Source organism: Aquila chrysaetos, chromosome 18, assembly GCF_900496995.4.
Source record: "Aquila chrysaetos chrysaetos chromosome 18, bAquChr1.4, whole genome shotgun sequence".
NCBI lineage: Eukaryota > Metazoa > Chordata > Aves > Accipitriformes > Accipitridae > Aquila > Aquila chrysaetos.
This window is the reverse complement of record NC_044021.1, coordinates 20,178,851-20,205,205: the sequence shown is the minus strand read 5'-3', so window position 1 is coordinate 20,205,205 and position 26,355 is coordinate 20,178,851. Positions and strand designations below refer to the sequence as shown.

The 26,355-nt window shown below is 44.4% G+C and overlaps 1 protein-coding gene across 2 annotated transcripts in view; it reads left to right on the top strand.

Moving 5' to 3' along the window:
* Positions 1 to 9,026: 9,026 nt before the first annotated feature.
* Positions 9,027 to 26,355, top strand: part of GMPR (guanosine monophosphate reductase) — a 44,842-nt gene continuing 27,513 nt past the window's right edge. The window contains exons 1-5 of one of the 2 annotated variants that reach the window (XR_003927435.2): positions 9,027 to 9,457; positions 15,338 to 15,457; positions 16,135 to 16,218; positions 17,776 to 17,949; positions 23,994 to 24,075. Coding sequence is in view for 1 of the 2 variants with exons in the window: in XM_030042142.2 (XP_029898002.1) it covers positions 9,371 to 9,457; positions 15,338 to 15,457; positions 16,135 to 16,218; positions 17,776 to 17,949; positions 23,994 to 24,075 (547 nt within the window). In the remaining variant the exon portion in view is untranslated. The remainder of the gene's footprint in view (positions 9,458 to 15,337; positions 15,458 to 16,134; positions 16,219 to 17,775; positions 17,950 to 23,993; positions 24,076 to 26,355) is intronic. The other variant, XM_030042142.2, reaches the window with a different exon arrangement.

Genomic DNA, 26,355 nt, shown 5'->3' with positions numbered 1-26,355 from the left:
GCTCAGAAAAGCAATTGTGTTTTGCCTCTTTCTTTCTGAGAAGAGAAGGAGGTGCTGCTTAGGTAGCCTGGAGAAGCTGATTATTGCTTTCCTCACAGCGCTCTGCCTAAAGAGGAAGAGCCTTTGCCATCTAAACACAGTGGAAGGAAGAAAGAAAGACACAGGACTCAGAAGTCCAAAGAAATACCCCTATGCTGGTCCTTTTTGCTCAGGATACAGGATCAGCACAGACTTTACAATGTACTGCAGGTGAACTGACATGGCAAATGGGAAATGGGACTTGAATGAAATCCAGAGGATTAGACTGAAGCAAGGAAACTCACGGGAAATTGTTAGAGAAGCTATTGAGGACAATAAGAAGAAAGAGGCATTTGGTAGTAGGAGAGTCAGTTGTGTGCCTGGAGAATAGCCATCCTTTTGTAAGGACAGAGCTAACAGAACAGTGATTATGACTGTGCCCGAAGCAAACGTTCATGGTATTACTGAGATGTTTGACAATTTAGTCAGGGGAGCTCAAGATGAAAGTAAAACCTATTAGCACTGTGTGTGCTGCAGAAAAAAGGGAATGAATGGTATCTTATATTTATATCACACCTTTCATCCTGAAGGATCCCAAAGCACTCTGCAAACCGCGTATGGAAGTGACTTCTGCCTTTGCTGAAATATGGACGACGGGGGTGAAACATGCCAACTCTTTAAACATCAGAAACCAGCACTGCTGCACAGCAGCTTGGGAAAAAACGCGAGACAGGTAGGCACAAATCAAAACGCAAAATAATAATTTGCTAGGCAAGGAGGTGGAATAACAGACCAAAAATATGCAGTATTTTAGGAAGTCTTCATTATACTAATGTAAAAAGACTGTAATCAGGATCCATGCCTTACTGACTCTGGGTGCTGCACACACACTGTGACAAATAATGGTCTTGCTCCACAGTTTCCCAGCAAAGGCACTAAATATGAGACTAAAATCCAAGTAAAGAATTGATCTTGAATTTAGCCCCTTGTTCTCCTACTAGAACAAAATCACTTAAATTCCTTTGAATTTTCTTAACAGAATGCATATATCTATGTACCACTTCTAATGACATATTTCATTTTAGTTTACCCCTGGATATATTTTTTTAAACACATGTGTTTAAAGGAGGAGAGAACAGATAAAGAGGATCTGCTCTCTTCCTAAAAAGGAGGAGGACAATTCATGAGGTTTGATCCATCAGTTTCACGTCATATTTGTCCTATTTGATTACTGAAGTATCATGGGCACCCAAACTTCATGTTAGGTATAAGCCAATAGCTACAGATGTGCAGTTCCTGTAGCCCCACATGCTAATAATCTTCACTTTTTAAACAGCCTTGCAAAACTAGTGCATATTTTACAAGCTCAGGCATTAAATTTTCCCTTCCCATTTTATCATAATGATGTACAAGAATATTTAGCAAGGTTTTATTTGCTGTGGGAAAGAGAGGCAGCATTTTCTAGGTCATTTTAAGAATTTCTTTAGGCAGTGAGGAATTACGGGTAAAAAAGGCATAGTGGTGACAAGTGAGTTGATGTTAATCATAATCCCTATGTAGGTGTCTTTATGAAAAAGTGTGGGACAGCTGATAAATGCAGCAGCTTTTATCTACATCCCATTAAACTCTTAAAATGCAATAAGGGTCCAAGCCAATCTTGTTTTCTATTTCCCCATGTTAAGATGCAAATTAACACAAGTTCTGCAGAAGCAAAACTCCCTGGCCAAAGCGTACAAGGCATTTAAAGTTGTGGGAAATGTAATTTTGAACACAAAAGGCATAAAAACCTCATACTTATTGAAATTAAAACTGGAAAATTCCACTTCTATTTATTAATTGCAATAATTAAAGAAAGTGCTTAATACAGTTCTAACATTTTGTAGTATTAACAACATGGGGGTTTTTTGCCTGTAGATGGTGCAGTAGGGCAGCAAAGTAATTGAGTTTTTCTTTAAATAAAGATTAAATAGGGTTTGAAAGCTAGTCATTACCAGATGTTCATAGTTTAGAAACATTTGTCGAGTTTAAAATTTGTAGCAAGATTTCCACCCAACACAGAAATGTCAAGGAAAGTCCAGAAAATAAAGAAAATGCTGTTTGGTTATATAATGGGTTTTTTTAATTAATGATGTGCTTTTCATTTCTTTCATATAGCAATGGCAGTGTGCTTATTCAAACAGGCTTTGGGCACCAATCCAAAAAAAAAACCAATTACCAGGGTTAAAAGAGGCAATGTCCTGACCCTTCTCCATAAGCAGGAAATAGACTTTCAGGACCTTAGTCTGTCTTACGCCCGAGGGACTGACCAAATCAATGGTGTTAAGCGCAAGAGAACTATTTTTTTTTTCTTTTCTGTGTTAACCACCTTGATCCTGAGTAACACAAACTCAGGGATAAACCTACAACTCACTAATTCCACAAGAAATAGGTTAACATGAAAGAAGCAGCATGCTGATACAGCTACATTAAAAATAAAAATTAAAAAGTTAAGAGGCAAACAGCAATATTAGTATTTGCACTGCCCCAGCAGTGCTGTGACTGCTCTATTGCATACCGTAAAATCAACCGCTGGTCAGAAAAACACTTGTGCAGAATTGCTTCTTGAATCTAGTATTATCGTCTCTCTACATGAGCAGATTGAATTGACAATGGATTCTTGGGAGTTTCTAGGCTAGAAATGATGGATGAATTTCAGGTGCAAGCTTGCATCCAAGTTTGAATGCAAACACTAGGGAGAGGAGGGGTTACGGTCAGACCCAGTAGAGACTGGCTTGTAATGTTGTGAAACTCATGCACTGTCATGACAGGAGGTGATTTGCTGACAAAAAAATCATCAGCTGGTATGCAGGCAACACCAGAAGTTCATTTTTGCTGAGTTCTTCTCAGTCCAAAGCCTTCTGCAGTTGTGCACTATTGCTTTTTTTTTATTTATTTGGAAATACAATTCCTTATTTACTGAGGCAGTTTTGCTGCCTCACTTGCATTGCTGTTTAGTCCAGTATCTTTTGGAAAATCCTGGTAAATCAGCTTATGTCCAGTCAAGACAAAAGACCTCCATCCCCTCAATCTGAGATGGGGCGGCCAAATAGGCAGGCTGTCTAATGATTTTAGAGGACAACAGATGCAAAAACATGGGCACGCATGAGGCTCCAGGGCCAAAGCAAGATTCAGAAGGAGGAAGATCCAGGAGAGGCCCTAAAAATGCCCACCCCTCCCAAAAGAAATCCAAGGAGCCATGAATGCCACACCAAGGAACTTTTGCAGAGATGTAAGGAAAAAGAATAAATAGGGTCTATTGTCAGAGAGCCCCTTCCCTACGGAGCTTTGTGGTGGTGTGGATAACCACACTGGGTGCAGCTAGGAAGAGGATGATGAAGAAGTGACTTTGTGGGCCTGCAGGCAATGTGTATACCACACACAGACAAAACCTCAAGAGAGCAGAGGAGGACCTTGAACACAGAGCATGACATGGAGCTCTGCCAGGCTGAACATACCCTGAGATGAGAGCTGAGAACTCCTTTTTGGGTTCAGTACCAACCCTAAAAGCGACCCTCTGTATGACTTCAGCCATGAGGGCTTACAACTCAAGGCCAAATTTCACCATGTTTTGATGGTAACAGATCCTAATGATGCTAATGGGAGTGACTCCACTGTATTTGCTGTCTGAAGTCAACTTGTTGTAAGTGCCAAATCAATGACGGCTATGGCACTTTGCCACTTGTCTCTGATGAGTTTACTCCACAGCCTATTTCTCCCTATAGTGGTATTAAGTAGGCACAACTCCACTGAAGCCGGTAGTTTTACTGCTATAAAGGCAGTGTGAGATCATAATCAGAGTTCTGATGTGTAACTTCAATAGGATTTTGCTTCATCCCTGAATTTGTCTTTTCATGCCTTTCTCTTACGTAAATGAGCTTTAACAATGCTTATGACCGTCAAAGTATTTAATTACTGGAATTTTTAAAGCCCCTTGAGATCTTGCACGGGAAGATACTGTGTAACGACAAAGTAATGTACAGAACCACTGAATCACAGGGTGGCTGAGGTTGGTAGGGACCTCTCAAGATCATGTAGTCCAACCCCTGCTCAAGCAGGGTCAGCCAAGGCAGGTTGCCCAGGACCATGTCCAGTCAGGTTTTGAACGTCTCCAAGGACAGAGACTCCACAACCTCTCTGGGCAACCTGTGCCAGTGTTCCACCACCCTCACAGGGAAAAAAGTGTTTTCTTATGTTCAGATGGAATTTCATGTGTTTCAGTTTGTGCTCGTTGCTTCTCATTCTGCCTGTGGGCACCACTGAGGAGGGGCTGGCTCTGTACACAAAGCTCTGTAGCAGCAACAGAATACCTGTTACATCTTGTGAGATGGCTTAAAATTTCCATGGAGAGAATCTCACTTTCTTTTACAGTATGTAGGACTTGGATGTAATTTACAGAAATATCAGTTCACAATGGATAGTATATAACAGGTTTTGTCCCATTTAAATAAAATCTACAGACCTTTTCAATAACAGCAAGGCCCTGCAGTAAACTAAACTGGACCAGTGCATGGCCATAAGCTCTACCATGCAATGGTCCATACTCTTTAATCGGTGTTACGCTCCCTTGGACAACCCAGACAGCTAGCACTCCACCAGGTAGTCTGAGGATAGTTCAGGGAACAGCATCAGACTGTTTCCAATATGCAGTCTGAGTGAAACCCCTTGAAGCTCACATAAGGCATCTAAACGGATGCTATGTGTGAGCAACACTCTGTCCCTTGCCTTGCAGGGACAGAGATTGAGCTTGGTCCATTTTATTTATCAGCACAGAGAGACTCTAAACATATTTCATAAGCCAAGGAAGGTCAGAGTCTCAATTATTCACTGCTGTGATTATTTATAATTAGCATTTGAAATCTGTTGAAATCAAATGGGAATGGATACTATCACTCCTAAGTAAACTGCACCTTGAATGAGAGGTTGTCCTACTGAATTCAGCATGGGCTAATCAGCTTATGATTAGTGGTCTACCCTAAGCCTTTGAATTTAGTGAAAATACTTATAGTGTAGGAGTCTCTTCATAACAAGTGATCTTCACGCGTGTGGTTGAAGTCTGCTTGACACAGCTGTGTAAGTCAGGGGTGTCAGCCCCACTCCTCCCATTTCTGGTGGCTATCAAGGCCAGCAAAAGCCCTAGTGTAGATGCTGTAATACTAGTGATAGTTCAGAGAAACCCCCTTATCTCCACAACCAAAAGAAATCTTCTGCTTGCATTTGCAGGGTTTGCCAAGTTAGGTCTCTTGATCCATCTACTGGGAAATGCTATTCAGTGTAGACAAGGCCCAGATTCAAACAGGACACTAAAAGTGATTTAAATTTCATAAGGAAGACAAGGCTCTTTTCCCAAACATACTGCTTCTCCTTAACAGTGAAAGATCTTCATTGCACGTGTCCTGCAGCATGTTGTTCTTTCCAGATACAGGATTTTGCTGGGAAGTTGTGACACACAGTTTGCGGGAGCACTTGCCAGCTGAGCAATGCTTTCACTACTGCTCACCACACTCCTTAAACACACATGCTAATTATGTTACAGGCTCTCTGTATGGAGCTATAGTATTTTCCTAGGAACCACAGTGAAGGAGTCAGCATGTGCCTTCAGTTGTGTCAGCTGTGCATCTGCTGAGTTTCTGTTGATAAATAATGACAACCTCATTAAGCATTCACCCTAGAGGTGTTTCTGGTACTCAGAAGTGCTCATACTTTAAGGTTATCACTGAATGTCTTTTTCAGCACCAAGGAGTTGGTCAGGAAAGTGTTCTTATTTAAATTAGAAGAAAACTGAGCATGGATAAAAAGGGGTGGTTTTAATGCCACATACAATTAACATGATACACCACAAATGGCCGACCTCCAGCTGAACTTTATGTCACTGATCACAACCCTTTAAGCGCAGAAGTTCAGTCAGTTTTCAATCCACTTCATTGTCCTTTTAGCTAGTTTGCACTTCAATTTGTCTACGAAGATGTTACGGGAGTCTGCCAAAAGCCTTGCCAAAGTAAAAATAAACAACATCCATTGCTCTCCCCTCATCCACCAAACTAGCCATTTCATCGTAGAAGGTAATCAGCTTAGCTGAGCATGATTTTGTCTTCATAAATTCATGCCAACTACTTCCAGTCACTTCCTTGTCCTTCATGCACTTGGAAGTGGTTTCCAGGATTATTTGCTCCATCACTTTCCCAGGCATCGAAGTGAGGCTGACTGGCCTATAGTTCCCCAGATCCTTCCTCCTTCTTGCTCTTCTGGAGAGGACTGATATTTGCTTTTTCTAGTCCTCGGGAAGCCTTCCCTCCTTCCCCCCCACAACCTGACCCTGCTCTTCTGAGGGTAAGTCTTCATTGCTCCTGACCTTCCCATGGGTCTCAGAGGCCTGGGATTCCTGAGGTAAATCTTACCAGAGAAGACCAAGGTGAAGACGCCAGTGAGTACCTCTGCCTCTTCCATGTCCTTTGTCACCAGATCCCATTCGTGAACTCATTTCTATTATGAAATACAGCAGCATTTACAATGACATTAACAGGATGAAAATCACAAGGACAACAATAACTCTTAGATAATCATAGGCTGAAGTCAGATACATACTTCTTGAGACATGGTAATAACTATTTGCATTATTATGACCACTTCTTCGTCTTCTCACAAACACCAAGTGCAGGAAACTGTCAGAAGACCTATGAAGCTACACTGGCATTGCTCTTTTCAGCTATAGTGGCTGATTAAGTTCTCTTCTGAGTCTTCTGAGTGCATTGTTCCATCTGGTTTTAAGTATAAATACAAAACAATGAAGTAGAGAAAAGAACAGCTCTGAAAGAAAGCAGCTGGAATAATTTACGTATGCTAATTTCTGAAATCAGTGATAGCTCATTTGCACTTGCAGGATAAATACTGAAACTGCATACAGCCTGGCTGAACAGCTCTTTCTTCCATAGCACAAAGAGATAATATGGAATCACTGCAGGTGTACAGAGGAATAGCAAAGATACCTAACGAGGTGATCTTCATTTCTGGCTATGATCTTAATGTAACTACTGATCATGTCCTTTCTGGTATTCATACTTCAGAAAGGACACTGAAAAAGACAGAGGTGGTTCAGCAACCCATTTTAATTTATTGTTAAAGTTGCCACTGTTGGTACGTGTACATGGGGAAAATATTGGGTATTAGTAGATACTGTAATCTACAGAAAAATAGCATGGTGAGTTCTGTGAGTGGAAACTAAAATTAAAATACTGGAAATGAGAAACAGCATCACGCATGGATTTTCTGGGGCTTACAAGTATCACTGCTAGCCTCCATCTCCTACTCCTCACAACAGTGCTGACCTTTTGCATTCACAGTGCAGCGCAGTGGCTTCTTTCTTTCTTCTCAGCATCACATGCCTGCCATGAGGGCAAAGAGAAGACATGGTGCCAGGCACAGACAGAAGGCATTTGTTTTTTCTCCATTCTCAATCCTCTGCTACAGGCATGCCACTTTCACAGGACCCATTCTCATCAGTACTCTCTGCTCTGGAACAAAATGTTAATTTATTACTGAACAGTAAATAGTGGGAGATGTGGCTATCTGAAGGATAAATGTTAGTAGTTCTGTTATATTGTTGAATCCAGTGGAGAAACCACCAAGTGAATGGCCTCTGTTATGCAGCTGAGACTAATTATAAAGAGCTCTGTTTCACCTGAATATTTCTGTGGGAAATACCCACAGTGGCAAGGCTCTCCTGGAACATCATCTAGAGTTCTGAAGCCTCAAGGCTTCCTGGAAGCCAGATTCAAGGCCTCTCAACCAGGACAATCAAAACTGCAAGCACTCAAATGCCCTGTCCGCTGTGTAAAGCCCAGGCCTCATGCTTGGCGATACTGAATTATCTGGGACACTCGGGCAAAGAGGTGTAAAAGAGCTCTGCTGGAGGCAGGGTGTTGACCAGATGCGTGCAACTTTCAGATAAAGACGACAGCACTACCCCATCCTGCAATGTGTCTGAGGAAGGGAAGGCAGCCATGATCCTCCTGTGCTTCGGCTTTCGGTCACTGACAAGGCTTAGCTCACGTGTCTTCCAAAGAAGTCTGAATCTTATAACCCACTGACTTCATAATTAAATAGACTTTAAGGCTCAAAGCTCCTGTGAAAGTCATCTCATATGACACCCAATAACCCTGCATTGATCGGTGTGCCAGCGGAGGCAGATGGACCCAGCACACGTAATTCTGTCGCCATGGGGGTTTTGCGACTGCATGTTGAACAGTGGCTAGCCATTGAAAATGGATCATAGTCACAAATTGGGCTCCTCTATGCTATGGAGGGCAGAAAAGAAGCTCCCTGTTACTTCTCTACGTGGACTAAAATAGGAAACTATTGTGCAGAGGCAGCTCCAGGTGGCTGGTGCTGTGACTGCTCTCCTATGACCAACCAGCTGCACATTTCTCAACGTTTCTAACGCCGAAACAGCCCTTTGCTCTGCAGTCAGCTGCGGAACCAGCTCGGAGGGTCCCAGGAGCTGGGCAACGCTCGGTTTTACCAGAAGGATGACGGGCAGAGAAGGGGCCAGGTTTGGGCTCAGAGCAGAGCGCCCTGGAAAGTCGGATTTCCACCAGAGCCCGGGGAGCCTTTTATAAGGCCCCAGGCTGGCCTTTTGTAAGGCCGGAGGCACATAGGTTTGGGCCGTGCGGCAGCCGCCCGAAAAACGCTGGGGAGCGCCTCCAGCCCTCATCGGCGTGGCCGCCTCAGGGCCGCCCCCGCGCCGGGCGGCGGTTGGTCGGCAACCGTCGGTCCGCAACCGTCGCCCCGGGAGAGGGGGCGGGCAAGATGTCGGCTCAGCGCCTCAGGGGCCGCCCGGCAGCGGCGGGCTCCCACACCCGGCCGCTCGGTCACATGGAGGCGCCATTTCCTCTGCCCTTGCTTTGCCCTTAAGGCCGCCCTGCTGCTGCTGCCGCCGCCGCCGATGCCCGCGCCTCGTCCCGCACGGGTGGCTGCCGGCGGGCGCCGCGTCCCCGTCTTCCCCCCCCCCCACAACCCATAGAGCGCCCAGCCCGGCGGAGAAGCAGGGGTGGCTACGGCGGGAGAAGGGGCAGGGGAGGGGGCGGCCGGCTACTCAGCTAAAAACAACCCTCTCCTAATAAAGCGATGGGGCCCGGGCCGCGGCGCCGCGCTCCCCGCGCCCTATAAATACGCTCCGTGCGCGGCCCGCGGGCTTTGGCCGGCGCGGCTCTGCAGGCGGCGCGGTGCAGCCGAGCGGAGCGAGCGCAGCGGGGCCGCCACTGCCGCCGCCGCCGCCGCCAGGAGAGCCCGGGCCCCCGCACCCCGCCGCCCCAGCAAGATGCCCCGGGTAGACGCAGACCTCAAACTGGACTTTAAAGATGTCCTGCTCAGACCTAAAAGAAGCAGCCTCAAAAGCAGATCAGAGGTGGGGGCATTCAAACCCAGCATGCTTTTTCTGCGTTCTCAGCGCCTAACTTCCTTACCCCTCCTTCCCTCCCTGCTTTATTTTTATTCCCCAGTCTAACGTAGCAATGCCCTCCCCCATCGAGACGCCCTTTACGTGGCGGGGGGGGGGGGGGGGGATGCCGCTGCTCCTGGGAGGAGGGGGCCGGGGTTACGGAGCCCGCGGCGTGTTCCCCCCCCCCCCCGCCTCGGTGAGGCGAGCCGCGGCGGAGGAGGAGGCGGCGGCGGCGGGCGCTGCGAGCCGGTGCCGCGCTGTCCTCCCCCGCTCCTCAGCAAAAATAAAAATAAAAAGGCGGAGGGGGGGGGGGGGGGAAGGATTGTTTGCTCCTAACAGGTGCCTCTGCGGATTTCTGCGGCGCTGAGCGGGGGGTGACCTCCGGTTTCCGTGGGGGCTGCCTGCCGTAGGGGCAGCGGTAGACCGACAGCTCTGCCAGCCCCTCTCCCGGGCGGCGGGGGGGGGGGGGGGGTGTCCGGTTACGCGCCCCGCGGCTTGGGCCGGCAGTACTGTTACCGAGGAACCGACACGCTCTTTTAAAAAAAATAGCGGTAGTGAAAAACAACCGGCGGAGATGCTGGGGAGCGCTTTCCACGGCAGAGGGTGCCCGGGGCTGGAAGCCCACCCTGGGGCGGTGGGGTGCGTTTCAGCCTCGCTTATGTTAACCCCCGCGACCCGCCTCCTGCTGCTGCTCCGTGACCTGCGTGGGCAGAGCCCCGCCGTCCCCCCCCCCGCAGACAAGGCTGCCCGGGGCTCTGCGTCCCTGCTAACGCTGTTAGCCGGGTGTTGCTGTAGTTATTTCTCAGCGGGGATCGGGAAAGACCCCAGGAAATCCCACGAGGGTTGCCTGTACAAAAGAAGATGGCTGCCTCAGGATTGAAGGTGCCTTCTCGTTTACCTCACATAACCCCAAGGTTAACAAAAGATTTAGTTTGACTAATGAAGGAATTACGTTGTGCTGGGGGATGGAAAGAGGATTAAGCTTTTCTCCAGGGGAAGCGGAGTTGTGAGAGAGAGAGACCGAGACAAGTCAAGTGAGGTAGAAAGACACGACTGGAAAGGGAAGCGGGGTGGCCACGTTTATTAGGGGCCTATGGCCAGGTATTTTGGCGGCAACAACGAAGCAAAACTTTTTTGCCATTATGAAGGTGTAAGACTGGACAGGCCCTCTCAGTAGAAAGCTAACCTTAGGCTAGTCGTTTTTAATTTACAAAGAATGGTGTCCCGGCTGAGTAACTCCTCAGTGTGTGCCATTACTGCTCATAAGGGTCTGTAGGCCCTTTCCAGCCGTCTGCTTGGGGACCCGCGGTCCTTCTTTAAAATTCACTGTGCTGGCCTGGCAAACAGGTGGAGCTGCGCTCCACCGAGTGACACATGGTTCCTTCAAGTGCGGTGTTTTGTATATTTAGCTGCATGCAGGCTGTGGAAAGAAGGGCTGCTGGGAAGGGAAAACGATAGGAGGAACATGAGCTGATATGGCAGGGTTGTAACGGGTGGCTATGATGAACTGTTAAAAACATTTCACATGAGGAAAAAGTGCATGTCATGAGGGGGGTCACTGAAAACTGATGAAGGTTAAGAAATTGGACACCATCACTGAGGCTGTAGCAACAGGAATAAACAGTGTCTGTGAGAGCCAGATCTGAAATGGACAGCCCCAGTCTGCTTCAAAACAAGAATATAAATAAATAGTTCTGGCAGAGGAACAGAGGCAGCATACTACAGTGCCTGTTACCCAGCAAGCTGCTGCTTTGAAGCTTATATCAGCAAGCGTCTGCTGCTCTGGTGTGAATGCCTCCTTTTGCGCAAGGATAGCTTTTTACGCAGTAACTAGGATTAAGTCAGCTTCTTAGAGAGGCAGTTTGGGGTGTTTGCAGCTCTTCTTGTAGGTCTTCTATGTTGGTACTTGTTTTTGATTCCTTGCACTGTCTTCATTTTCCATGATTGCTTCCTCTTTTTGAAAATATACCAGAAAATTTGAAGCTTGAATTCAAGTGTCAAAACTGGTTAAAGCAATGATTGGAGTGGGAGCAGCATTATCTGTCTGTGGGGTCTTGGTACTCACGTAGCCCGCTGTTCTTGCCTTTGCTGGACCTTGCTCTGCAGGCAGTCCATTTTAAGTTCACCAGGCAAGTGTCCTGTAGGAAGTCTAGTCATTAATTTAAATTTGTAAATTCAAATAAGTCCAGGGAGCTTTAACAGAACAGCCAATGTCCTCCTACTTTCATATGTCGAAGGTCTAGCCAGGAGTTATAAAATACATTTCACGATTTTCTTTCTAAAGAAACTTTTACTGTTGTTGAGTGAAGGTGAGCAATCCTAGAGTAAGAAGTTATTTTCTCGTAATGCATAGAACAATAAGCTATAAATTAGCTGTTACCACTCAGGAAAGAGACAAAGAGATGGTCGGAAGTGCTACTAGAGGAGCTAGGGAAAACAAGTTAGCTTTGTGATGCTCCTTGGTGTGTTCATCGTAAGTACACAGTTCTGGTGATCCCTTCACAAAACCAGCATAATATGCTAAAATAGGTACAGAGAATGGCAGCCAGGATGATCAGCAGTATCGACTGGTTTCCACATGAGGAAAAACCTAAACATACTAGGACTATTCAGTATGGAGAAGAAGCAGCTGTGGAGGATATGCTAGAAGTGTACGAAGTGAGAAGTGGAATGGAAAAGGTGAAACTGAGAAGTGGCTGTTGATTGTCTCTCACAAAACAAGAAGTAGGAAGCACTGAATGTCATTATCAAGCAAAAGTCATAGTTTTTACGCAGTGTATAATTCATCTTTGGAATTTATTGCTGTGGGATATTGGAGAGGCTAAAGGTGTGGAGGATTAAAAAAATTACAAGGCAAGTTCTTTGTCCATGAGTGGCTACTTAGCACATTGGATTGGAGGAGACCTTTGTCTTTGAAGGTCTCTAAACGTCAGCTGCTTGGGACCCTGGAAGGTAGGCTAGGGAAAGTGTCTTTCAAAACTTGCCTCATTATTATGTTCCCTTGTATTGGGTTTGCATGGCAAGGTTTTGGTAGCTGGGGGGTTACAGGGGTGGCTTCTGTGAGAAGCTGCTAGAAGCTTCCCCTATGTCTGATAGAGCCAGTGCCAGCTGGCTCCAAGAGGGACCCACCGCTGACCAGGGCTGAGCCTATCGGCAACAGTGGTAGTGCCTCTGGGATGACGTATTTAAGAAGGGGAAAAAGTTGCTGCATGTCAGAAACTGCAGCCAGAGAGAGGATATGTGAAACAACCCTGCAGACCCCCAGGTCAGTGAAGAAGGAAGGGAGGAGGTGCTCCAGGCACCAGAGCAGAGATTCCCGTGCAGCCTGTGGTGAAGACCATGGTGAGGCAGGCTGTCCCCCTGAAGCCCATGGAGGTCCATGGTGGAGCAGATACCCACCTGCAGTCTGTGGAGGACCCCATGCCGGAGCAGGTGGATGCCCGAAGAAGGCTGTGACCCCGTGGGAAGCCTGCACTGGAGCAGGCTCCTGGCAGGACCTGTGGATCTGTGGAGAGAGGAGCCCGTGCTGGAGCAGGTTTGCTGGCAGGACTTGTGACCCCACGGTGGACCCATGCAGGAGCAGTCTGTGCCTGAAGGACTGCAGCCCGTGGAAGGGACCCACGCTGGAGCAGTTCGTGAAGAACTGCAGCCCGTGGGAAGGACTCACGTTGGAGAAATTCATGGAGAGCTGTCTCCTGTGGGAGGCAGCCCATGCTGGAGCAGGGGAAGAGTGTGAGGAGTCCTGCTCTTGAGGAGAAGGAAGCAGCAGAGTCAATGTGTGATGAACTGACCCCAACCCTCATTCCCCATCCCCCTGCGCCGCTGCAGGGGGAGGAAGTAGAGAATTTGGGACTGAAGTTGTGCCGGGGAAGAAGAGAGGGGTAGGAGGAGGGTGTTCTAAGGTTTGGGTTTATTTCTCATTACCCTACGTTGACTTGATTGGTGATAAATTAAGTTAGTTTTGCCCAAGTCGAGTCTGTTTTGCCCGTTATGGTAATTGATGAGTGATCTCTCCCTGTCCTTACCTCGACCCATGAGCCTTTCATTGTATTTTCTCTCCCCTGTCCAGCTGAGGGGGGCAGTGATAGAGCAGCTTTGGTGGGCACCTGGTGTCCAGCCAGGGTCAACCCACCTCATCCCTTCCCACACATCTGGTACTGGCTGTTTGGAAAACTAGGACGCCACATAAACATCTCCAACCCAGTGTGCCATTTCTCCTGTTCTTATAGAACAAAAGCCTCATTAGGGGAAGCCCTGCAATTATCCCTCATAAATGCCTGCAGTTACAGTATTATCAGTTGTGTGGATAATTGCATGAGATCCATCTGGCTGGCTGGCTGAAGGAAGTCATATATGAGAATTTGCAGTAAGTGGAGGTGAGAATCACTGAAAGAGTAACGGCCTTGTGTTCCCTGCATAGCTTTGCATCTTGCGTCAGTCTTTTTGTAATCATACTTTTCTTCACTACTTTCTTAAGTTTGTTTGAAAGAGATGTTTTTCCTCCATAAAACTGTAAGACAGTGGTTCTGGTACTATTGTCTGTGTAGAACTGGTTGTGTGATACTCTGTCTTTTTTTCCTTGGTTCTAGTTAATAAATTGCATTAAAAGGGAGTAAAATACATTGAATTTTCATACTTATTTCATACCTATCTTCATACTATTTTCTCATGTTAGCTGCAGCTGAAATTCCCATAAGAATGTTATGTCATCAGTGATGGGTGGAGAATTAGGCCTCCTTGATAGTAAATGGGAAGAAGGGTGAGTCTCCATTAAGATGTATCTTAGCTTGTTCACCAAAGTGACCCTTCCTTTATGAGCTTACACAAAAATGAGAACTTGTTTCACAATATAACACCGAGGCACCAAGTTCTTTCTCTTGTACAAATCAGTTGTAAACCTCTTACCATATTAATCAATCAGAATGTAGCCTGCAATATGACAGCGCTCAAAATATGTTGTAAATAAATAATCGAAGTCCTATATTTTTTATATTGCTTCCTTTCTGGTGACAGGTTTCAGTTCAGGTCAGGTCTCTGAGTGTTCCTGGATTAAAGCTGAAGTGAGGAGTAATGAAAACTATGAAAGAGCATTCATTTTCACTGTTACTAAAGAGACTAACCTAGTATCTTACAGTTGTACATTTCTTAAGAGGGGTTTTTTCCCCTTTTGAAAGATAGTAGTAGACCGGTGGGAACCAATCTAAATTTGATATTACCTCTTGTAAATGTAAGGAACAAAATGCCTGATGTTACCATGATCATTTGAGGATGCTGAAGAATAAATAACTTTGAAGATGAGGGCTGACACAGTTGTAAGAAATTAATTTAGAAACTAGCAGCCTCATGGTTTAATAAGCCAGGGTGTGATTGTTCATATTGTATGACAAGAGTGCTGGTACCATAGCCAAAAGTAAGAGCTTGCTTTATTATACTGTCATTTACATTAAAGACTGGGACAAAGCCCTCTATGCCTTGGAGACAGAGGGAGTTCCAGTTCTGACTTCTGTGGAGTCAACTAAGCTACAGTCCTTATTGTCCTTTCTTTCCTTCCTAACCCCTTCTGACTTGTTCCTTTTTTAAAATTTTGATTCTCTGTTTCTTTAGCAAGAACTCTCTTTAACATAGAAAATATTATTTTACTTTTATATTTTCTTTCTTATTTGGAAGGCAGAAGTCGTAACAAAATAAATAAATTAGGTAATAGTGGAATGAAAGGAGGAAGAATGGGAAATATGAGGAAAATTAAGAAGCAGTGTCCAGACCTGCTGTATCTGAAGTCAGTGGCAAAACTCTTGTTAGATTGCAATCAATTACTTAAAACAATGTGTGTCTGTCTATTCATTGCAGGTCGACCTCACGCGCACCTTCACCTTCCGCAACTCCAAGCAAACATACACAGGAATTCCCATTATAGTAGCAAACATGGACACTGTGGGGACATTTGAAATGGCCGTGGTTATGGCAAAAGTAAGTCTTGATTCTCATTTCTGCAACAACTGGGAAGCCACTGGGTAACAGTGACCAGCCTTTTTTAATCTTTAGCCATGTTTGTTGGAGAACAGGGGGGAATGAGTTAAAAACTCCAGAAGAAGGTGTGATTTCACTGCAAAGCAGCTGTGCTTTTATGCAATACAGTTATCAGAGACGGAGCTTCAGATATAAGATAGTTTCAGTGGAGATGCTTACTGGGAAGCTTCCATCTCGGGTGTAGCTCAGTTTCAGGTAGAGCTTCTAGAGCTTAGTTTTGAGGTCTATATTGTGCTCCCTTCCAGAAGAAAATTATTAGCTGACAACAGTTTTGAAAGTGTAGGTTACTGGATAAAGCTGCAGCAGTCAGAAGTCACTAGTTAATTAGCCTCTGGCCTCAAGGCTTACCTTAATTTCTTGCAGTGCTTACATATTCAAAATATTGACCATAACTTCATGAAACACATCAGAAACCTGATCCTGAAAGGTAGGCTAAGTACACTAAGTTACTTTTGAAGAGCCTTTTGGAGTTGCCTGGTCTGTTACTTGCTGTTACTGTCTCTTTCAAGCAGGATGAGCCTATACTTAAAATGGGAATTTCTGATATCTTGTTATTCTGCAGCTGAGGGAAAGATGACTAACTTGGACATTAATATCAGTTTTCTTATTTTTGCTAGCATGCAATGTTCACTGCAATTCACAAGCATTATTCTCTGGAAGAATGGAAACTGTTTGCTGCCAATCACCCAGAATGCCTTGAGGTACATTTTCGTACTGTAAATTATTATGGTTTATTGCTTTGTTCTGAACTCACATACACTGGAGTCTCTTGGGAGTACTGTTGTCAAGTGAGGGTTTGGGGAATGAAGATATTTGCTGTTCTTAAATGCATCAAGGGAAGTGGCTTGTCCTGGTTTAAAAAGAATAGCTATGTGAGTCCGTTATGAAAGTGTTTGTATTAAGATGCAAAAAAGCAAAGTTTATATATGCCTGGAATGGAAACAGAGAAGTATCCTGAATAAAGAAGAGGAAAATACTTGGGAATAGGTCCAACTGCTGTGCTTCTGTTGCTGTTGGGGGCTGTGGTAGTGCTGGTGAGAGAGAAGCCCAAGACCATAAATGCTAATAGCCTTGAGTAACCCAACCACAAGCTGGCCCTTCACGTCCTCGTGCTAGGCAGTCTTTGCTATCAGGTGTGCAAGCGGACCCAGAGCCTGTGGGCTGGAGGGGCCCAGGTGCTGGGCCCAAGCAGGGATGAGCATTGAAAGTTGTGAGAGCATGTGTCCTTCATTTACCTCCTTGCACTAGAGCTCACACTGTGCTACTAGTAGCTGTGCTGCCCCACTTGTTCACAGGGTCCTAGCCTGAACCATTACAGGGAAACACCATTTAGTAAATTTAAACATTGACTTAAGTTCCAACTTTTTCATATCCAGATTTCTGTGTTCTTCTGGCAGACCTCTACACCAGAAAGGCATTATAAGAGCGTGCCTGGCTGTTTCCCCTCCTCCTCAGAGTTCAGTGTAGTTTTGAAACTTTTTCTGTATACAAAAGAATACCACACAGCTGTATTGTATCTTCACCTGTGGCATATTTTAGAATTATATTATAAAGACTATTGATAACAGTATTGTCTGAAAGCCAGCCTATCGCTCAGGTTCATCAGCGTTGCTTATATGCCACTATAAATGCTGACTTGCTCTGTGACCTTGGATCTCTGCAGAGGTTTTATGGGCCAACAGCTGTGGAAACTTTTTCTATTGGAAAGAACTCAGAGGAAGACAAAGGAGGAAATCTGATTGTTTTCAATGGTAGCTGACCCCGCTTAAGCAAGGGGGCTGGACTACACAATCTCCAGAGGTCCCTTCCAAACTTGACTATTCTGTGATTCTGTAGATCAAGGGAGTGTTTGATGAACTTAAAGACCCAGATTCCACTCTCTGACAGTGCCCCAAATTTTGCCACTCTGCCTTCCTGGAAATACACCAAGTTAGGGCTTCTTCTGTGTTTGTGTTAATATGAGTATGGCTGAGCCTTCATCCTTCTCAGGTGATTTTATTTGCCTATGAGAATCCACTTGTGAATGAAGAGCTCATAAAATGCTAATTTTGCTTTATTTTAGAGCCTTTAAACAAAACAGAAGTAACAGATTGATATTCCCAGGAAGGTATTTATTTCATATTATACAGTATGATTTTCACTAGTTTCCAGCACAAGTCCTCCCAAGACGATGCAGAAAAGGACATAAACACAAAACATGTGTGTTTATCCCAGTTTTTACAAACTACTGCTCCCTTTTGTTCTCCCTGTCTTTCTAGCACGTAGCAGCAAGCTCAGGTAGTGGAAAAGCTGATTTGGACAAGTTAACAAGTATTCTAGAGGCCATTCCACCTATCAGATACATCTGCCTAGATGTGGCAAACGGCTATTCAGAACACTTCGTGAAGTTTGTGAAGTCTGTCCGTGCCCTGTTCCCACATCACACCATTATGGTAAGTGTGTGGAAAGGGTAGAGGGGGGGGGTGTGGGAATTCCATCCAGGAACAGGGCCCAAAGTTTGGTTGGTAGGCTTCAGAAGCTCTGTCGTAGCTCCATCAATTTCTGAGTCCTCATGTAAAAAAAGGAAAGAAAGAAAGGACAGAAAAGTCTGACTCAAACTTCTTGTCTTCTAGGCAAATACATGGGGACAGATACCCTTCTGAGAATACAGAGGGCAGCCCTATTCATCTACCCTTTCAGTTCAGCAAGATGCTGACTCTGAGCCAAATGGCGACTGTTTAATAACGTGTTGGCATTGTCAGTCTTCCATTGCTGATAATTTCTGTGGGAATGTTCAATGTGTGCTCTTATACAGCACTTTGGTGTTGGCATGGCAGGCTGGGTGGATCCAATTTTTTTCCTACTCACATCCTCCTTCCCACACCAGATGTGACCTCTAATCATAAAGTGTGTACATTTATTTTGGTGATTCCAAGCTGAGGTTTGCTGTGGGAATGTGCCGGCGTTTCTGGCCAATCGAGGCCAATGGCTGTTTCCATCTATTAGATCACTATGAAGACAGCTGAATGTAGCCTAATCCTTGCCTATGGTAAGAATCATAGGGGTGTTGTGCAATTGTGAACAGGGTCATCAGGGAGCAAAATAGTCAATGCTGGGGCTTTTCCTGCGCCTTCTGTGATGTTACTATCCCTTCTCTAGAGCACTAATGCCATGCTTCCTCCAGCCCTTCTGCACTAAGAGTAGGGTGTTTGCATCAGTACAGGACTCCTTGCAGCAGAGCCCTACTGCTCCTGCTTGTTTCCCAGGGCCCTTGAAGAAATGGGTCTGAATTTGTTTCCATGAGAATAGCAGAAATTCTCAAACAAGCAGCAGATTCTTAAGGAGGCTACCAGCCTTTCTTCAAGCCAGTGCAGAAAAAAATCATGTGTTTAGGCACATGTTCTCACTTTTTCATGCCAGACACAAAGCTTCACACATGTACAGTAAATGTGAAATAAAAATGGTCATAAATGTACACTCTGACTTGGTTCAATAGGGAACTGCATGTTCAAGCAGCTCAGGGGAGACTACATTCCTTCCTCCCATGTCAGAGGAAGGCAGTGTTCTTGCCTCTGAATGATGATGGCATTGGAGAATGGAAGTGGACTGGAATGCCTGTGGGGTTCTGAGTAACCATAGGCTAATGAATAGGCATCCTTCAACAGCTCCCAGCAGATGTGGGAACCTTTTTGGTATGGCCATATTTCCCATGGCTTTGGGGAGGGCTTTTGGAAGCATGAAATGTTAGATGTGGGCTTTCTGAGCTTCCTGCTCCATGATCACTGCAGTGAGGGAAGGAGGTGTTCCTTGCTTTGGATCTGAAGTATTGACCCTAGTGACGTGATTACTTCAGTCTCTTTGGCTTGAAGAGTTGTGGGAGGGAGCTTAAACCACATAGTTAAAAAAAAATCTTCCCTATCAGAAGTGGAAAGAAAATTGTGTGTCATCCCCTCCTCCACCTCCCCACAGACTGCTGACTTTGCTGACTGAGGAGGGAGCTCAACCAAGATGAATTGCCCGGAAGGCACAGGAGGTCAATGTCAAAGTCAGGTATCAAGCCCAGATTTTAGTCCAAGGTCCTTAAGCCAGTCTCATCCACCTCCCACATCTCTTAAGCTACCTGCTTAGTTTCTCTGCTTTGTGACTAAGGTTATTGTTACTTCAAGTCTTATTGTCCCAACAGCACCACCTACTTGAGCACATATACAGCCCTGACGTGTTCAGTTGCCTTCTCTGATTGTAGCTGCTTTCTCTGAACATGGTTTAGTATGGTTCATGTTTTTCATCTCCTGCACAGGGATAATTTCCATTCCTAAAAGCATGCTAACAAACTTGGGGTGTTCAAAAACCTTCTGTTTTCCAAAGCCTCCAGTCTGTGCAGTCCCTGAGTCTCTGATTCAACTAGGGACACACACCTGTACCCCACTTCCAAATGAGTTTACTTTACACTCTGTGCCAAAATGGCTTTTGAAGCTATTCCTGGCTGAAATGCAGGAGCTCATCTAGGGTCCTTTTTATGATGCTCTGGAAGACATGTCCTGCTGCTACCTGTTCTGTCTGCTTTGATGTCTCTGTGCTATGCCTGCAGTATGCTCTCTGCTATCGTGGCTTTCAAAGAAAAGGGTTAGCAGTTAAATAGAAGGTATAAAAATAAAGAAGCTTTCTCATAGCTGAAAGTGATCTCCAGGACCTTGCAGGCTGTCTTGTTTGCTTTCCTCAGCATGACCATTCATTCCACAGTCAGCTGCAGTGCAGTACATAACAGTAACCCAACCCCGGGTCTCATGGAATGTATGTTCCCCGAGACCATGTAACGGGTTCAGCTCTGAGGCTGAAAGGTGATGTGCGAAGCAACTGTGATTAACGTAGTACTCTCTGTAGGTGATACTCCAGTGCAGTAACAACCTTTCAAATACATGTTTTTGACTTTTTAAATACTTGCTTTTATAATCACATTACCTTATTTTCTTCTGTCTGCCTCTGACACAAGCTCTTTTCACTCCTGCCTTTCATACTAGTTTACAAAGAAGATCAATTTCTCCATGGAGCACAAAGGATAGGGAAGACAGATGGGGCACAAAGGTACAACATGACTTGCCTTAAGTCACTCATTAGATTGAGGGTGGAGGAAGAAGCAGTATTCAAGTCTCCCAAGTGTCTCACAAATGCAGCACTGCCCCCCAGAATCAAGGTTAATGGTCCAGTGGGGTGTTTTGGTGTGGCACAGCATCACGTGCTTGGGTTGTGCCTACTTGCTGAAGTGTAAAGCAAAACTTCAGTTGACATTCATGATGGAGGGTCAGAGCCTTTATATTGCAGTAAGCATAGTCCTTATTTATTAGTGTAATTTTAGATGTTAGGGTTCTTCCATTTCACTGGAAGTCTGTTTAGGAAGCTAAGATATCTTTGCCAGCAAGCTTTGCCAAGTTTTTATCCTGAATTTTTCTTTTCGTAGTGTTCTTTGTTCATTATACAGAAGAAACCCTGGGGGGGGGGGAGCAGGGAGTGTGGCAGGAAGGAAGAGGCTGGGGCAGAAGCACACTTGCAGATGCAGTAGCACCCACAATATGTGGATCAGAGAGGGAGGCAAGCGGAATTGCAAAGCAGGAGCAGAGGGAAACAGCGGGAGCCAGAAACTGTTGCTCCCCTTGGAGTCAGTAGCAGAACTTCTCAGGGCCTTAGTGGAGGCAGAATTCAGTCAGAAAAGGCCATGCAGACTGCTCCCAGTTTATGTCTGGAACAAGCAGCAGAGTCAATCCAGTCATGGCATGTCCACCAGGCCTGGGGTCTCGGAGCAGGGGCCAGCTGGGATCCCAGGGTAGGAGACAGCGATGCTGCCAAGGCTGTCTTGGGTCAGTCACAATACTGAGTGCAAACACCCACCTGGTATGGCTCAGCCTCGCAAAGGGCATCATCTCTCCATCTTACGGTAAAGCACCCCTTGCTTTGGTGGGTGGGAAGTGTCCTTTGGCAGTATTCCTGATAGTGTGGAGGCACAGACTGTGCTTTCCTCTAGGATACAAGAAGAAAGTTTGAGAACTGTTGTCACAGACACTTCTCCCCAGCTTGATCCATTGCCATTTGCCAGCAGCTTTCAATCAGTGCAGCAGTGTTCCTGTCTTAGTCAGTGTGAGTCGATATTTATAGCAGGCTTTTATGAGGCACAGTATCAAATGCCTGACTGAAATTCAGAGGCACTGCCCTACTGTGTTCACTAATTTTGTATCTCTGTCAGAGAAGCTGTAGCCTTTATAATCCTGTTAGGTGAAATCTTGATCCCATTAAAGTCAGTAGTGAAACTCCATTTGACTTTTCTGAGGCCAGGATTTCCCTCAGGTCTGACCCAGAGTTCAGTCATCCTGGATAGTGCTGGAATGAGCCAGGGTGACGCTCACTTGAAACCTCAGACTGAGTGATGGTACAGCTGAATGTTGCCCTGAGTGTGTAAGGCCAGGCCCACAGCCAGGGCAATTTGTTGTAGCCCCTAAGAACGGACAGCACTGAAAGCATGGTAGTTTACCTAACTTTCAGTTGTTACTGATTCTGTTATTTTACTGCCGGGGTAGCAAAACTAGATTAGCAGTAAGGTAATTACTGGGCTATATCTCTTTCAAGAAAGCCAGTTCTGCAGCTGATTAGAAATGCATCGGTACATGGGCTCATCATTAAGATGAGCATGGAGCATGGTTTTCACTAATACAATACTCCCACCAATTAGTATGTTCCCTGACTACTTGCCTGCCCAAATACACTACAAAATGTATTGTCTGTAGTGGCTTCTTTGTACAGGTTCTGATTACTTGCTTTATATTCTTAGTTAACTTTAAGGGGGTTTCATCACCATAGTCTCAGTCTTTCTATATTAACCTTTTCAGACTTTTTTTTGGTTGAAGTATTCTGGCTTTACCTTACAGGTGGGGCTTTCAACAGCCCCTTTTGCCTCTATTCAGCTGTCCTACAGGCATCAATGATAAAGCAAGCATTGGTTTCAGTGGAAGTAGAGTTCAGCTGGATGTAAGAAAACAGCTTTCTCTGCTCTTCAGCTGTGATACTAGGGTGTCTTCACATGCCGATAGCTGTGCCTCTCTCGTAGTGGGGTTTTTTTTGTGCTTTCTGAGGTCTGCAAAAGGTACCTAAAAGAAGCAAGCCTGTCATCAGCAGGTTGAAGTCTGCTATGTAGAGCTCCATGTCTTCCCTGAAAATTTGTTAAGTATCTGCAGATTCAGAAAGACAGAAACCACTGATGTGTGTACATGCATTCCAGGAAAAAATGTATGCTGGGGACATAAGTGCTTTTCCCTGCTAGGATGAGAATTTTGAATCAACATATGCAGTTCCAACATTCTCTAGCAGTAACTTAACATTAAACGTCTGGTTAGCATTTCTGAAGAGACAGTTTGACAACCTGCTATGCTCTGCTAATAAGAAGACACTGCTGTTTAAGTTAAATACATATTTGATCCCAAGTCTCATGGAGCCACTGACTTTAATACCCGTTCATTCCTGTTCATGAATCTGTGGCATGTACTTCAGTATTTCACCAAGTTGTAATGTGCTGTGTGTCATACTGCACAGGTAGTCATCTGCCTTTCAGATGTAAACTGCTTTCTTAGTGTTGTAAGCAGCATGCTCGCCATCACCCCACCTTGGAGTATACAACACTTAGTATAACAAATTACCACTGAACAGAAAGGAAGCAGCACTTAGCTGGCAGCACTGTACCTATTATATGTTCTTTATATAATATGGTAAAGAGCACAAAAGAGTTCAGGACTTTCCAAGAAGAAGACGTCATCATAAACAGCATGCTCTCTACATCTCTGCAAAGTTCATGCAGAGGGAACCAAACCCCTTTCTTTCACCTCTGGCATCACCACAACCAAATGAATGTATATGGTATAAATGCCTTTATTTACATAGTTGGAATGTACATACCAATTTTGGCACCAATGTACAAAACGACAAGAATAGTACCTTCCTTACTCTTTCAGTACTCAAAATACTAAATCCTAAAGGAAGAAGAGATTTGCCAGGGTTTTGAATAAGATCTGAACATCTTCCCACAAAGTGAGGTAGGCAAATGGGATGGAGGGCTATAAACTGTTCAGGAGGGATAGGCAGGGCAGGAGAGTGGAGGAGTTGCACTGCATGTGAGGGAGAAGTTTGACTGTATAGCCCTTACGGTTAGGGATGATGTTGTTGAGAGCCTCTGGGTGAGGATTAGGGGGATGGAAGACAAAGCAGATATCCTGAGGGGAACTTAAGGATCAGGGTTTACTGGACCAATCATGAAATTTGTTTGACTTGAGAATGTACCTGTATGATTCGTTTAATCTCTGTGGCATGCACAACGAACAATATGGTGAACTATGTTCTTCCTGACTCTATATAGTTCAACTTGTAAAAGCTCTGGATGAAATGCTACATTATCATTGTTAGTCTTTAATGCAGTAGTCTTGAAATCTCCCGTATACGTGATATTGTTCCTTCTGTCTAGGCAGGCAATGTGGTGACAGGAGAGATGGTAGAAGAACTTATTCTTTCTGGAGCAGATATTATTAAAGTGGGTATTGGACCAGGTAAGTCAAATCCAGTCAAATAAAGGTGACTTATGGTAACGGTGGAGGAGTTGTTCAGGTGGAACCAGTGTATAATGCTGTTTGCTTGCCTGTTAGGATGCCTAGACCCACTCAGGTCAATAAAGTAACAGTGCCCTTGCATATAGTATATTTAAGAAATACATGGGCAGGGTGCTAGTGTTTCATACTGCATAGTGTTACGTATTGCATCTTCTGGCAGTGAAGATGCCTATTATTGGAAGCACTGAGTTGCCTGAGTTGCTGACATTATCACTGATAACGTGTTGTGTTTAGGAGCACTTTTTCTAACCTGTTGAAAAGGGGCTGAGTCATCTCAGCTAAAGCTCAAAAGATAACTGTCTTCAGGTATCCACTTATATCGAGGAACGATAGGTTTCTAAATAGCTTTATGATTTGTGTTCTGTTAAGCTGAGGTTGCCCATCTTGTCAATGTCTTCAAAGATGAAATGGGATTAATTAATTGTGAAGTATGGATAACATTGCCTCTACCTGTTACTATTGCCTGGGAGCTAAAACTTACATTAATGCACTTACATGTTACCCATCACTGTAACATTCCCATGGATAAATGGGAGGATCCTAAACTTCTTACAGGGTATTTCCCACCTTCCCTAATATTGTTGTCTGGCATATACTGACATACTGTCTTCCCTTTTTTCTTTCTCTTCCTTGTGCATTTCTTCATGTGCTCCTTCCTCTTGTGATTTTCTTAGACTGCAGCTGGGGTCACCATACATGGGCTAGATTTTAAACTGGCTAACACAAGTGCCACTGACAGTATAGCTGTGATCAGCCAATGCAGTGCAGGCAGATTGTTTACTCTACAATGCCAAATAGTTATGGTCCATTAATGGATAATTTGAGCAGGGCAAATGATGTAATAAAGGCTGCAGTTGTGCCCAGGAAGACAGCAATCAACAATAAATACTGCAAAATATATGAAAAATAAACAACAGAGATGTTGTGGTGCAATTGTCACAGGCAAGTTCTGCTATAAAAGAAAAATTATTATAGTTTGTAGCCTCAAAGTGGAAATAGTTAGGAGTAAATGCTGTATAGCCCTCCCCGGAGATCTTCATGAACAGATCTGTACAAGTTGATCACCCAAAACTACAAGTAACAAATGTTCCTCACAGAAGATGAGGTCTTGAGGCTCTTTTCCAGATAATGGTCCATCCTGTGGAAAATGACAGTGATTTATTATAAAGCATTACATATATAAGTACATACACTGTGGAGATTATTTCAAAACTGTTTTTCTTCCTACTTTGCAGAAATACATCTCAGTGTTTTCACCTTGTCAGTTATTTAAAAGTTCTTTGGAAACTTTTACTTTACTGGGAGCTTGAGTATACCTGGATATCAGCTGGGTGAAGGGATCCAGATTTTACTGCATTTGGTTTAGAATCTGTTTTGAAATTGTTATAAGACTCGGCCTGGCAAAAAGCACTCCTCATTTTGACTCTTAATTTGAGGAGAAAAATAGAGAAGATATTCCAAAAGATCTTATAGCCATGTTACCATGTTGAACTATAATTGAAGTGGGTTTTTTATATTTATGTATATACCTTTATTTTTATATATACATATATACATGCACCATGTATGTGTATAAATACTATAGTTTAATAGTCAGATATAATTAGTATATTTTCTGTAATAATACACTATACAGCTTTCTGATGATTACTTATCTCACTTTTTAAATGCTGTGTGCTGATTTTCTTATATTCCCAACTTTTACAATCAACAAAATATTTCTCCTTTAAGTATTAGGCAAAAGATGGGTTTCTCTCCCTTGTGGAAAATTGCCACAAAAAATAACATAAAAGCACAGGTTTTCCCCAAGAATTGTTTTTAAAAACATATTTAGAAAAGAGATAGAGATATTTATTGAAAGAAATATTCAGGTATTAAATGCTGCTGCTGAGTCTCAACAGGTTGTGACTCTGGTCCTTTTGTCCCCCTTCCCTTCAGGCACCTCAGTCAGATTTGCTTCCTCAAGATGCAGTGATTCCCTCACCGGGAAGCCTTACTGATGAGACCTAAACTGGGAATTGTGGCCCTGGAGAAGAAAGGGGGGATATTAGTCAGCTCAGTTACAGCTCCCATGAAGTGGTGTGATAGCATTTCAAAACTCAAGTTCCTATGTGTTCCTTTTATCCGTGAGAAGCCAACACTGGCAATAGAGACTTCTTGAGGGAAAAAAATAATACGGTTAGAAACACATTTTTTCCACAAGAAAAAGAAAACAAGCTC